This window comes from Blennius ocellaris, assembly GCF_963422515.1.
Source record: "Blennius ocellaris genome assembly, chromosome: 16".
In the NCBI taxonomy this organism is placed as follows: domain Eukaryota; kingdom Metazoa; phylum Chordata; class Actinopteri; order Blenniiformes; family Blenniidae; genus Blennius; species Blennius ocellaris.
In genome coordinates, this window is record NC_137665.1 from 1,585,677 (window position 1) to 1,598,901 (window position 13,225).

General features: G+C 48.1%; 1 protein-coding gene across 1 annotated transcript; it reads right to left on the reverse strand.

The window, feature by feature from the left end:
- Positions 1-366: 366 nt before the first annotated feature.
- On the reverse strand, positions 367-11,611 carry nfil3-2 (nuclear factor, interleukin 3 regulated, member 2). Its single transcript, XM_080510775.1, has 2 exons — positions 11,358-11,611; positions 367-4,646 (listed from the first exon to the last, which is right to left on the reverse strand). The coding sequence occupies exon 2, from the start codon at positions 4,382-4,384 to the stop codon at positions 2,561-2,563; it is 1,824 nt and encodes a 607-aa protein (XP_080366901.1). The 5' UTR covers positions 4,385-4,646; positions 11,358-11,611; the 3' UTR covers positions 367-2,560.
- Between the last annotated feature and the right edge of the window lie 1,614 nt (positions 11,612-13,225).

A 13,225-nucleotide genomic window follows, 5' to 3' on the forward strand; every position in this document is an offset into this window, starting at 1 on the left:
CAATTCTTTTTTTTTTTTTAAAAGACAATCAAGGTGAAACTTTTTGTTTGACTCTAAAAACGCAACTTTTCAAATCCACCCGACTCTTAAAATGGGGGAAAATGCAACGTTTCTGAAATGTTTGCGTTTCCGTGGAAACGGAAATGTTTCAAAACGTCGCCATGTAAACTTCTCTGAAGGCAGGTAACCCGATGATTATATGATTATGTTTATGAATGTGATTAATCTCCAGATCAAAGGTTATTATATTACATAGTAACCTTTGATCTAACGTTTGATTTACGTATTTTATAACTAAAATAGTACAGAAAATGTTTGTAAGCAACCTAAATGGACAGAAAACCACTGACCAGAGTTTTTCTCTTGATATGTTGAGAAACCAACATGATTTTTATTGTATTTTTCTTGAAATGCTCCCGTCTTCCACAATGAACATTAGTGTCTTTACATACATATTCATGTCAAAAGGAAGCGATGGTGATGACCAACAACCAGACCAACCACCTCTACACACCACACTACCGGAGCCTCTTTACGCCATTCATGTTTTCTTGTCCTCGTCTTTTTCATAAAAACCGTCAGCAAAACCACAAACATTACTGATTAATACACACTGGAAAGAAGTGTGGGGGGGGGGGGGGTGGAGGAGGAATGAGGCAATTACATGTCATCACAGTCAGTAGGAGAGAAGACACAGTATAGAGGAGAGACGGAGCGTCACCTTGACTAAAAAGAGGATATAAAACCAATGAAACAAACATTACAGTGTTGCTCAGGGGTGGAGAGTGGGTGGAGAGTGTGGGGGCGGAGGTGGGGGGGGGCGGAGGGGACTTTACATTTATACACGAGCACCAAAAAGCCAAACGTGGTACAGAGACTTTTGCCAGGATCCAGTGAAGGCGAGTCATCACTGCCGAGAAAAGGACGAATAACCTCAGAAATGAATAATGGGAAACCAGGGGAGAGTTTTTTAATTGAAGCTTGGAGCACTTGTGGCTCCGACACAAAGATCGGAAGTATTTTTTTTTAATCGTTTACTATAAAATACCCCAATTATGTTGAATCTGATATTAGACTCAAGGGCTGTAATTTGTCACGCTACAAAAACCATGACAATAAAAATAAAGAGTTGCTGTGCAGAGCTCCGTCTTTTTGGTTTCGCCAAACTCAGTGCATGGTCGTCTTGTTCTCTTCGACGCGATTCTGACCCCCCCAAGTGTCCCATTACCCACATTAAAGGCCGCGGCAAGTATCTAAAAATGTCTGTACACATTCTCTGTCTGTGTTCCTGTGGGCTTTTCTTGTCTTTTCTATTCCTTCCTTTTTTTTTTTCTTTCTTTCTTTCTTTTTTTTTTAACAGTGATGGGCATGTGAATAAGAGGACGGGGAAATAAATACATGGGGCCAGTGAATGGTAACGACAACAAGATATGGTTGATAAAGCTCAAACAAACTAAAGGCTCAAAGCCTGCAGCTGGTGAAGTCCACCGAATATTTAAAGGCTGGTTAAAGGTTAATAAGTCCAAACATTTTAAACGAGGTCCCAACCTCAGAGAACAACTTGTTCTCCATTCAGTGCTGTTGGCGCCCAACCTGGACGGCCATTCCTCTGTAAACAGGGCATTAACTACCGATTAATGCTAAAGCTTAACAATCAAGAGAGAGAGAGGTGTTCTAATTCCAATGGGTCCTGTAGCAACAGTCGACAACGTGGCTGTACAGTAATTGTGATTCGGTCACTTTTGGATTTTTCTTGTAAGTTTTGTCACATTTTTTTTTTTTTTTCCTTTTTTGTTGAATTTGTACTCAAATTTATTTTTTTTTAAAATAGATGTTTGTAATAGATACATATATTCATATATCACAGTAATATACAAACCAAGTGCTTAAAAAATAAAGGTGATGGCAATCATTCAGGAAATTATCGAGATGGTTATGTTGTGTGGGTGGGGGGGGGGTGGGGGGGGTAGAGGTAGGGTCTGGGAAGAGGTATGGAACTTTGTGTTTGTAGTGTTGGTGCTTCTTTGGTCGAGGGAAATGTCCCCAGTGTACGTTTGCATTAGATTTTTTTTTTACTTAAGGCAGATAGCCATACACACGTATGTTTGTCTACAGTCAGATATGTACCAAATTTGCAGTACTGATAAAGCTTGACGTTTTTTATTTTCCTACATTCATTTTCACAAGATATCAAAATGTGCTTTCGCTGACGTACGCTGCTTGTGTAGGATCGGCTGACGACAGTAGAAAAGCTGGCAGTTCCATCCCTCCTCTCATCACATAAACAAAAGTGCTTTTTGTAAGTATGGGGAGGATGTAAGAAATGACAAATCTGTACAAAGTATACACATATAATACAGCCCTACAAGAAGTCCAGTCTTTTTGGTGACACTGGGGTCAGGGGAGTAGAAAAGCCCAGTTTCTTGTCCCAAGGGGGCTTGAGGGATTGGGGGGGGGGGGGTTTGATTATAGGGCAAAGGCATGATGGCAGGGTAGTCTTTACCGGAGACACTGTGTCCTTTCATTCGAGCCGCGAGCGGCTTCTAAAATTGAACGTCACCTAATCTTGCCTCTTGTTCCGCCGGCCGCCTGTCTCCTTCTTCCCGCTCTGCGTCCGGGTCCCCTCCCCCGAGGCCACCTGTTTGCAGCCATCGTCTGGGCCCTCCCGCCGAAAGTTCTGGGACAGTGTCAAGGACAAGTAAGGGTGCTGGGGGAGGGGCGGCGGCGTGGCAGAAGTGGGGGTCGGGGACTCCTGACCGGAGCAGTTGCCCCCACTGCTCCCGGTGCTCATGGCCCGGTGTTTGAGTCTCAGTTTGTGGGGCAACGCGGTTCCCCTCACCTCCGCGTGAGGGTCCCAACTCTGACCCTGGGGGCAGTGTTGGGAAGGCGGAGGTGAGGCGAGCTGGTGGACACCAATAAGATGTTGGCTGCCGAGGCCACCCTTGCCTGAACAGGACGAAGAGGGGGGCTCGTCGTCATCGGTGGACGCCTCTTTTTCCGGGCTGCAGGGGTCTCCTTCGCTGGACGTGGCGTCTTTGATGGAGGACTGGGCGGGATAATAGGCCTCGCTCCTGGGCCCGCCCTCGTACGTTAGCACAGGCGGCTCCTCGTCGTGTGCACTGAGGTATGAGGGATGAGACTGCTGAAGGTGGTGGTACAAGTGGGAGTGGCTCATCCCCTCGGCCTGCTTTTGGGTCGAATCGCCCTCCTGCTGGTGCTGCTGCGCCTCCTGGCAAACTCTGTACAACTGTCTTTCTCTGGCCTCGCTACGGCCGTCTGAGAACTCGTACGGAGGGGAGTCCGAGCTCCTCCTCTCCAGCCGATTCGTCACCTCGACCATTGTCTCTGCGGAGCTCTCTGTAAGGGACTGAGGCGACTGGTTGACGCCCACCTGGCCACCGCCACTGCTTCCCTGCCTCTGGGCGGCTTGCAGATCGGCATCCTGTGTCCTGGTCAGGGTGTCCACAGGGTAGGAGGCACTGCTGGCACCGTACAGTATGACGCTCCTCTGTGCAGCGGGCGGGTGAGGGGCAGTGACCGTGTTGATGGAGTCAACGGGCTCCTGGTGGTGTTGCTGGTGAACGTGGTGCTGCTCCTGCTGCTGCTGGCTGTGATACGCGGCTTCCAGCTCTTGAGAGTGCTGCTGGATCTGGTGGTGTGTCGGAACCGACGCCAGGCCGCGGTGGATGTTAAACATGATCTGTGTTGTGGTGCCGTTGGCGATGTCCATCTCCAACCGGTCCCCTTCCTGCTTGATCTCGAAGGGCATGGGCTCCGGGCTGTCCCTGGAGGAGCTGTCGGACATGTCGGAGAGGGAACCGCGTGGGGAGTATTTCGCCAGCTGCCTGTGGCCCTCGTTGTGCCCGGACTGCTCCGTTTCAGAGGAATCAGAGTTTATCATCACCTGAGAACCACTCGAGTAACCGCTGGAGTAGTACGGCGTGGAGGACGATGAAGGGGAGCCTCCACTGCCAGAATTGTTGCCTGAATTAATTTGTTGGCTCTTTTCGATATAGGAGGCGGTGCTTATGAGGCCAAAGCGCAGCTTCAGCTGCAGCAGTTCAGTCTTGAGCCTCACGTTCTCGTCGTTTAGAGCGATGACGCGGTTTTCCAGGACCATGTCATTGAGACGGCGCTTCTCTCGGGAACGCTTGGCAGCCTCATTGTTCTTCCGCCGCTTCTCCCAGTATGAGGCATCCTTCTTCTCATCGGAGATGAACTCTCGTTTCCGTCTGCAAGTCATATTGGGTTTGGGTTTGATTAGACGCCCCAGACGTGCTGGAGACCCTTGAATAGAAGGAAGAGACTCCTCATAACCACTGAAGGTCTCAAGGCAGCTATGGTTGTTCCCTGAGTTTTTGAGAGCCGACGTCAGATCTTCCATTCTTGTCCAGCAGCAGCCAGTTTGAAATGTTGCCCGGGCAACTGAGACAAGAACTTCCGTTTTTTTCCTCCACTCTTGCTTTTTTTTGTTTCGGAGAAGGTTCGGCAGAGGAAAAGCGCAGGGAGCTGAGCTGGCGTAGACGTGTCCTCGATCTCCAAACAAACAGCAGGATGTAGGTCGGCCCGTCTACCTCAGTGTGTCAGTCTCTCGGGGAGTCTTGTGCTCTCCCCCCTCGCTCTGCAGTTCACTGCAAGATGAATGTCTGAGGAGATGAAAGAGACAGAGAAACACACATTAATCCACATGGACTGCTCTCAACGCCACAATGACAATCACTTATTTTCAAGCATTTAAAAAAAAAAAAAAACATTCCTCCTGATGTTTCTTAGCATTTCCTTGACTCAGTCTTGTGCCTGGGACAACCGATGAATAGACGCTAGACCTCGCTGTCTGACCTATCGACCCATGACCCCTCTATTGATCTGATCCCGTCTGCAGCCCCGCGACCCCTGACCCCTCAGCCTGGCACGTCGATGTTGTGTTTCGGGGCAATGAGTTCATTGCAGGGCTGATGATCCGGTTTCTTCTTATCACCCTGGGCTTGAAAACACGCCTGTGTCAAACATCTCGACGCAACCGAGCTCACGTTTTAAGCCGAAACCTGTAATTAAAAGGCCATTGTGGAAACTGAAGCAAGCGCGCACGTGAAATCGTGTTACACCACAAATGTTACATCAGCCTGACGATGATGCCGCAAGCATGAAAACGGGGCTCGCGTACGAGTATTTTAAGCCAGACAGAGCAAAACGTGACTCAGTTTGCAAAAGCTGGTGAGGATCCATTGATCTCTTACAAAGATAAAATAAAAAAACAAAACAAACACTTTTACTCTGAGAAACCCCCTCAACAAACACCGCTTCCCACCCGTGCGTTCAGCCGCAGAGGAATGTGGCAGCATTCTTGGCCAAAACAACTCAATGCCAAATCAATGATGCAGAGTGAAGCAGATAAAGCAGACAAAGGCATCTGCTGTAATGCAGGTCAAGGATAAAAGGAGCCGAGGCTCTGGCGAGACATTTGGAGGTGTGGGGGGGGGGCATTGATAAATATAGGTCAAGAGACCCTGGAAAGAAAGAAGGGAGGTGGGGAAGAACATGGGACTGGTATGTTTGGGTAACACCGGACGGCGTCTCAACAATGAAGATCAAAGGCAGAACCTCGTAAATCAACTGGGAAGGTGATTCTCCATATAAAGCAGGGCGGTGTTCCTCACGTTTGGTTTAATGACAAGAAATTAGTTAGGTTAGTTAGGTTTCAAATGCACAATGGGCCTGGGTTTATTGGTGAATCGTTGACATCCCTGAATGCTCCTTTGCTTCCAGCAGATCAAAGGATTATCTTACCCTGAGAAACCCGAAGGCAGGTTTCGTGTCACGATTCCAACAATAGTCAACCTCCGAGAATGAACACGACTGGGAATCCCACAATTCCCTCCTCCTGATGGAGTTAATAATCAAATCCAACAGATGGGATTCCAGGAAACTTTTGGAAAAGGCAAAAAAAAAACCCAACCCGCTCGTGTCCCGTGCTGAAACGACTTCGACAGTCTCCTTGTTGTGACTCGGTACCTGCTGAACTTGATAATCACTCGCTGTTCTTGTGTGTTCATGTGAAATATGCCCGGAATTGTTTTCTCATCCTGCTAACAAGGAAGAGACGTGCTTTGTTTTTTATTGTACGCCAACGTTAGAGGAGTAAACATCTTCCCGGAAATCATAAAAAGAAATAATGTAGGTCGCACGTGTGTTTATTATCTGAAATGACTCTGTACTTCTGTTCCCTTTAACCCACAGAGTCTGATTGAGGAAGTAAGTTTCAAGTTTAGATTCTGATGTTAAAATGGTCTGTTTTTGTTCAGTAAATATTTCAAAGGTTATTAAACCTGTTTTCAAAATACCCGATAAAGTATTATTAACATGTTTTCTTTTTCAATGTCGTAATGCAGATGCAATAATCCATGAAAGCAGATGCTGCAGTAAAAGTGTGTTACCCAACATCTCTCTGCACTCCGGGGCCAGACGACATAAGCATGACTACACCGTCTGAATCCGTAATCCCATAATCTGGCAGCGCGTTTGTGCCGATTATTCTTTTCTGTTCCGTTACGTAACTCCTCGCCTGTGAATGCAGATTTTCTCATGTTTTCTGGCAAAACAATGACTTTCCTCTTCGCCGCCGCGTGCAAACAAAAGCAGATTACGAGGTTTTGTTTTCACATTTCCTCCTAAATCTAAAAAGTCTCGTGGCGTTTGCGTCGCTTGGCTCTTTTTTAAAAATGTCTTTAGCTTTGCAGAGTGTTTCCAGGTCGTCCTCGTGAGCCTCGGACATGTGGCCGTTGGGCAGAGCGAGCGAGAATGAGGAGAGAGTCTTTTTCTCAGCTTTGTCCCACTGACCCAGAAACTGGGGGGGGGGGGGGGGAGCGGCGCTCTGTAAACACGCCGCCTCCACTGTAACGGCTGCTGGAATATAGGTCAGGATGAGTGGCGGAGAGGTGAAACTGCACCAGGAAGACGACACGGGGCCGATCGGAAAGATGATTTAGAAAAGAAAGAAAAAAAGAAGAGAAAGGGAAGATGGGGTGGGGAGGTGGGAGGAGGGGGGGGGGGGGGGTGAGGTGTGGAGAATGAAGCTATTTCGAGACGGAGGTGAGAACAAACGGAGCGAGAGACAAAGGAACGGAATCAAAGAGGGGAGAGTTAAAACAAAGAAAGGGATGGAGATGAGATTAGAGGAGGGAGGGGCGGGAAGCCGGTGGCAGTGGCGACAGTGGTGGTATGTGTCACCCATAGCAACAAAAAAAAGGGGGGAATCGGATGGGGCAGCCAATCATATCGGACTCTCTCTCTCTCTCTCTGAAATCGAGGATCCGCAACAAAAAGCAGGGTCGCTGACGTCAGCGTGTCTGAACACACGTGAATGAACTCTGCCGCCTAATTAACTCGCCGCTTGAACTGGAACCTTTAGATTTCTAAACAACTGGAGCGTCAGAAAGAAGGAAAAGACGTTTCCTGCCGATGCTCAAATAGAAGTGTAACTTGCGAAAGCGCGGCGTGTGCACGCACAATGTAAATCACGCGTAACGACCGCGTCGACGTTATTACAACGGGTGTGATGTTGCTTTATTTCCCCGCTGTGACTCACCGCCGTCCCTCAGGAGTCCAACGCGGCGGAACTTCTGTACATTTTCCATGTTTTTTGGCGGAGTCTTTCAGAATAAATGGGGAAACCCTGTTAAACTGCAGGATTATTACAGTCTGGACATTGTTTGCATTTAGCTCGGTGTTCGGAAACATGTTGAGAGAAGGATTACTGGACCATATTCAAAAGATACATTTATTAAGCAAATTCTACACATTTGACAGAAAACATTGATCTTTGGTTGGTGTCTTTTTGGACATTTGCCTGCATTTTGCACCAGAATGTCTCATTAACATTGGCTTCATATTGAGATTTTAGTCATTTTCAGTAGTAATTTGTTTTTTGTTTTTTTTTGCGAAAATCTAGACATTAGGATCATCTCTCTGCCACAACAAAGAGAAATTTAGATTTAAAGGTTTCGATGGCACAGTTTCGCCAGTCCGGCCCTCTCAAGGTGAAATTTGGCCGAATGATCCTTCTGATCAGAAAGAAGAAATCCGTATATGTTTTTGCTATTCATAACAGCAAAGGCAAAGGCTTTGCTTATAAGCCGTAGTGAAAGTGGGTCACCACGTTGTGCCTGGAACTTCACTTTCCACGCAGAAGCTCTGGATCCCCGCAGACGTCGGCACAAAGCAGCTGCTTTTCCAAACTTGTGAGAGAAACTTTAGCGACTTTTTTCCAGGGCAGATATACAAACATCGCAGCGAGCGCGTCCCGCCTCTCGGCGCACATGCAACACACTTCCCTGACCTAGATTGTTCCTTTTTTTTTTTTTTTTTTCTTTTTCCATTTATCACATATTCTTCACGTGTCATCGCCAGGTCTCCGTGGCACTTGTGGAATGATAGCACGGCGAAAGAATCCAAGCTGCACCCGTTCACACGGCCGCAGGGCCCCGGGGGCGGGGGGGTGGTGGGGAGGGCGGGGGGGGAGGGGGGGGGGGAGTCTAAAAGTGGCTGTGTGAGCTTTTGGAAACAGTGGACAGAGTTTAAAAAAAACCTGCCCCACTGCACGTGTTTCTGTGAAGCGTTTCAGGAAATGGGAGCAGGTCGAACATACAAGGAGTGGAGAGGAGGGTGATGAAACTCTTGCCCCCCCCCCCAGCCGCCTTACAAGGAAGAATGCGATGTATGGCGCGTGGTTGGGGGGGTCATGGGCGTGTTTGAATTCCAAGTCTGGGGAGGAGGGGAGAGGGGAGGCTGACTTTATCTTCCCAAGAAAAAGAAGTCAAGGAAAGGAATAGAGAGAGGGGGGGGGGGGGGTGAGGGGGGGTTATAGGCCGAATGCCAGCGAGGCAAGGCGGATTCCTTATCCGCGCTGGATCCTTGTTCCATGAACACACAGGCCATATCGCCTCTCCAGCCCGGGGAGGGAAGAGCAAGGCAGTGGAGTGACTCAGTCCATGTGTTGCAGCAGTCACATGTGCTCCCCTGGCCTACTAAACGCTGCGCCGGATCCAAACCGCAGCACAATAACAAAGCAGGGCCCTCATCTTTTATCGTCTCCCATGTGCCAGGAAACCCCGGGAAAGTCAAGAGGCCGCAAAGTGGGACAGGATGGAAACCGTGACCACTGGCTCCCCACCCCCCCCCTCCCACCTCGGTTTTTGCCCCCACTCCTTTTTTTTTTTTGCTATTCAGGAGCTTCCGACAGGCTTTAATTAAACCTAAACTGGTGGTCTGGGGGGGTTGGGGGTTGGGGGGGGAGGGGAGGTCGGCTCAGTGATGCAACGAGGCTGAAATGACCCCCAAAGAGGACCTTTGTTTTGTGCCGCTCCTGAAACTGGGTGAAACCATGAAATTCATGTGTGCCAGTTTCCTGGTCCTGCATGACTGCCTGGGTTTCTTTGTTATGGCGGGGGAAGAGGGTTTATTTTGGTTCTGAGTCTTCATCCCCCCCCCCAATCCCCGTTTCTACAAACTCCCCCCTCCCACAGGACCGACGTGACCTACATTCGACGCTGCATAGAGAACCAATTGCAGGCAGCCGCTCCGCAGCAAGCGGCCCTCTTATAGCGGCAGACTATGGGTTTCCTACGATTGCATAATCTTGGCCGTTCTTTAATCCAATTTGATTATTTAATTCACTCATTATGCAACCGGCAACCTATGTTTGCATCCACGCTTTACGCAAACGCCACACCTGAGATGCGTAAAAATGACCTCCAAGCTGCGGCGTCACTCCTCTGAGGTGAGGTCTGTCCCGTGACCTCCACAAAAGGGAAATTGAAATAAATCAACAGAACTTTAACATATTCTTGCAAAACGTGTAATTTATTTTTTTTTTAAGATAGAAACGTGAGAATGTGTGAAAAAAACAATCAAGTAAAATACCATTAAAAATCCATAAAGTTGTCTATACAGCTGTAAGTAATAAGTTCACAGCACCCCTGAGCCCGTGCAGAGTTGTTCCAGCCACTAAAGTTCAATTAAAGGACGGAGTGTTATGGACTGCGCGCGCCCCCGGACAGGTGGGGCGCGCGACGCGGCCACAAACAAATCTCACCACAAACGGGGAGAAATGTCCGCGTTTCCCTCCTGGTGCGCCTCCTTTGTTGCGCCGTCTGACAAATCGTGTTCGTGCATATTTAATGGAACCTTCAGCCTTGAGAGGCGGCGATGTGTGCGTCCAACTGAGCCCCGCCACCCGCCCGCCGCGTCTCACGGAACACCGCCGGCATTCCGCCACGCTCCGGCCCGAGCACGCGCTCCTATTGTGTACAATCACTCACTTCACACGCACACGCTCACACACACACACACACATCCGACCCACATCTGATCCAGATGTTCCGATCCGCACCTCACCTTGGCCCATCGGAGCCCGCGAACGTCACCATTCCCCGGGTTGCTGTGCGTAAGGCGCGCGGCTCCGTTCGGTTCCGGGCGGAGGAAACACCGGAGCGTGTCCACATGTATCCGGGGAGGAGGAGGAGGAGGAGGGGGGGGGGGGGATCGATGCCTCCACCGGTTTGTGTTGCTGCTCCTTCAGACTGCTGCAGCCCACTAAAGGGTTAACCCGGAGGGCTGCACATCCGCGTTAACCTTTACAAAGAGCAGCTACACGTGACGGAGAGAAGTGTGTCCTCGGAGCCAGCATGGGAGTTTTTTTTCCCCCCCTCTTTCCACTTGTCTGCATCAACTAGCCTACTAACCTAAAAGAAGGTGAGGACAAACACGCGGCTGCGCACAGAGACTCCGCAGCGCGCAGCAGAAGCGTGATAATAAAAATGACCAATAATTACGACAAGTGATGTTTTCGCAGCAACAATAAGAGTCAGCGTGTGTTTAAGTTACGTTTACGTGCGTTGCGCAAACAGGTGCACCAACAAAAACCCAGATTGGCTCCGATAAGCACCACAACAACAGCAAAAAAACAAAAAAAACAGTCAACATGCGGGGCACGCACCGTGCGTAACACCGTAACGCAACAAACTGGCACCGCTGCGGCTCGTGAGAAAAACATCAGCCGATCCTCCTCATCCAGAAACCGCACCTTTATTTCTTTATTTCTTTCTTTCTAAATTTAAATTCTCCCCTGAAGGAATCCCACAACCTCAAACTACGTGTGAAACTGCAGCCGTGACCCGCGCAGACCTCCTCAGCCTCGCCTTGACATTGAGAGGAAGGAAAAAAAAAAAAAAAAAAAACCCCGCACCAAAACAAATAACAGCCACGCATTTCTCACTGACGAGAATGCAGCATTGTTGAAATAATTGAATACTATTCACATTATTTAACATACAGTTATGTAGTTATTAGTGGCGTCTTACCGTTTTTGTATGAGAACCAAATAGAGTAAAGCTCCACAGAGGACACCTCGCTCCTGTCCGACAATCCGCTTTGCGCATCGGCTGCGCGTCTCCGCTTCTCGTCGTCTCGCTCCGTCCGTCACTCGCAGACCCTCCGATTAGCGCAGGTAGACGCAGGAGTCTTGTTTTAGTGCGCTCCTCGTGTCATGTTTGCTCCAGTTTCCCCCTCCCTCCATATCTCTCTCTCGATCTCTGAGTCCTCCTCTCTCTCTCTCTCTCTCTCTCTCTCTCTCTCTCTCCTTCCCTCTCAGAGTCTCCAAATGTATGTTAGTAGGTCAGTTGTTGCATAACAGGACGCTTTGGGTGCCTAGTCACGTTTTTTGTTCCTCTCTCTCTCTCTCTCTCTCTCTCTCTCTCTCTGCCCCCTCCCCTCTCTCCGGAGAGGAGAGAAGAGGAGGCGCATTGAGGAGGAGAGGAGGAGGAGACGGGCCCGCTGGAGGCGGGACTCGGCTCCCGGCCAGCCTCAGTCAGATGAAGGCCTGTGATGCCCATAATAAGGTTACGAGACATTTAAAAAAAAAAAAAAAAAAGAAAAGAAAAGACAGGAAAAAGTGTCGTAACGCTTCTGCTGGGCTGATGTGACGAAGATGTGAGGTTCCCTGAATGTTTACTGTGTTTGTGGAGAAAGTTCCAGTGTGGAGGAATTGGTGATTTTAATGTTTTTAAGTCTGCACATTCTCAAGTTCATGCATTTTTGTTGGATTTTTTTTATTTTTTTTTGACAAACGTGAGGCCTGTAGGCTGAAACCAGCCTGCAACACACCACAAAGCAAATTGTCCCACTATTAAAGAAAACGTTGCTTTAAAAAAAGAAACAACAAATCTCTTACGTAACAAGACGCATAAGAGACGTTTTTTTTGGGACATTTCATTGTATTTTTGTGTTAAAATGGGCGTCGTGTTGAGACTGAAGTCGTTTTCAGTCCTGGTCGTTTGGCCTTTCAGGCACTTTTTACTCTAAGATACGTTTTTGTTACTCTTAAGAAGCTTGTTTAAAAAAAAAAAAAAAGGTTTTCTTTGAAATTGTCACTATTTTCTCGGTGGTTTCGTCGTCGTTTTTCTAGTTTAATCGTCCATATCAGTGGTTTTATAGTTGAGACTCTTCTAGCATCCGAGTCGTCACTTCCGGCTCGCTTCAGTTTGTTTACCTTTATAGCAGGGGGGTCAAAGTGATTTCGGTTGAGGAGCCACTTCAACCTGATCTGACCTCTGACCTCTGGAGGCCCAACAAGTCAAACATAACATTAAACTGCAGATATGGGCAAATGTCAAAGTCTTTCCTTCTTTTGATCCTTTTGCAAGAATGTGCCAGTCTTATTCTGAAATGTACATATTAAAGTTAATCAGATATTATTATATTTGCAAAAAAAAAACCCAATAAACCCTCAGTCACCTTATCTGGTATCATATTTTTATTCAGGATTAAAACAATTTGTCATCATCTGGAAATATTTTTTGAGTTTACGTGTCTAAAGTATCACTTCACATAAATTGGACACCTTTATTGTGAAAGGTGTTGCGTCATGTGACCTCCACAGACGCATTAATAAATTCTGACCAAGGGCGGTTTTAAATGTCATTTTTGCCAATCTGGTGTTTTTAGTTCAGCCTCTGTCAGTTTTCATATTTATACTTTAAAAAAATAAATAAATAAATCACATGGCGGCCGGATTAGATCCTCTGGCGGGCCGCTCCTGGCCCCCGGGCCGCATGTTTGACCCCCCTGCTTTATAGCTTTTGATCTCTTCCCACATTCCTGTGGTTTCATGACGGAGGCGAGCAACAGCGCCCCCACGTGGCCCGGCATAGTAACTACACGGCTGCTGCAG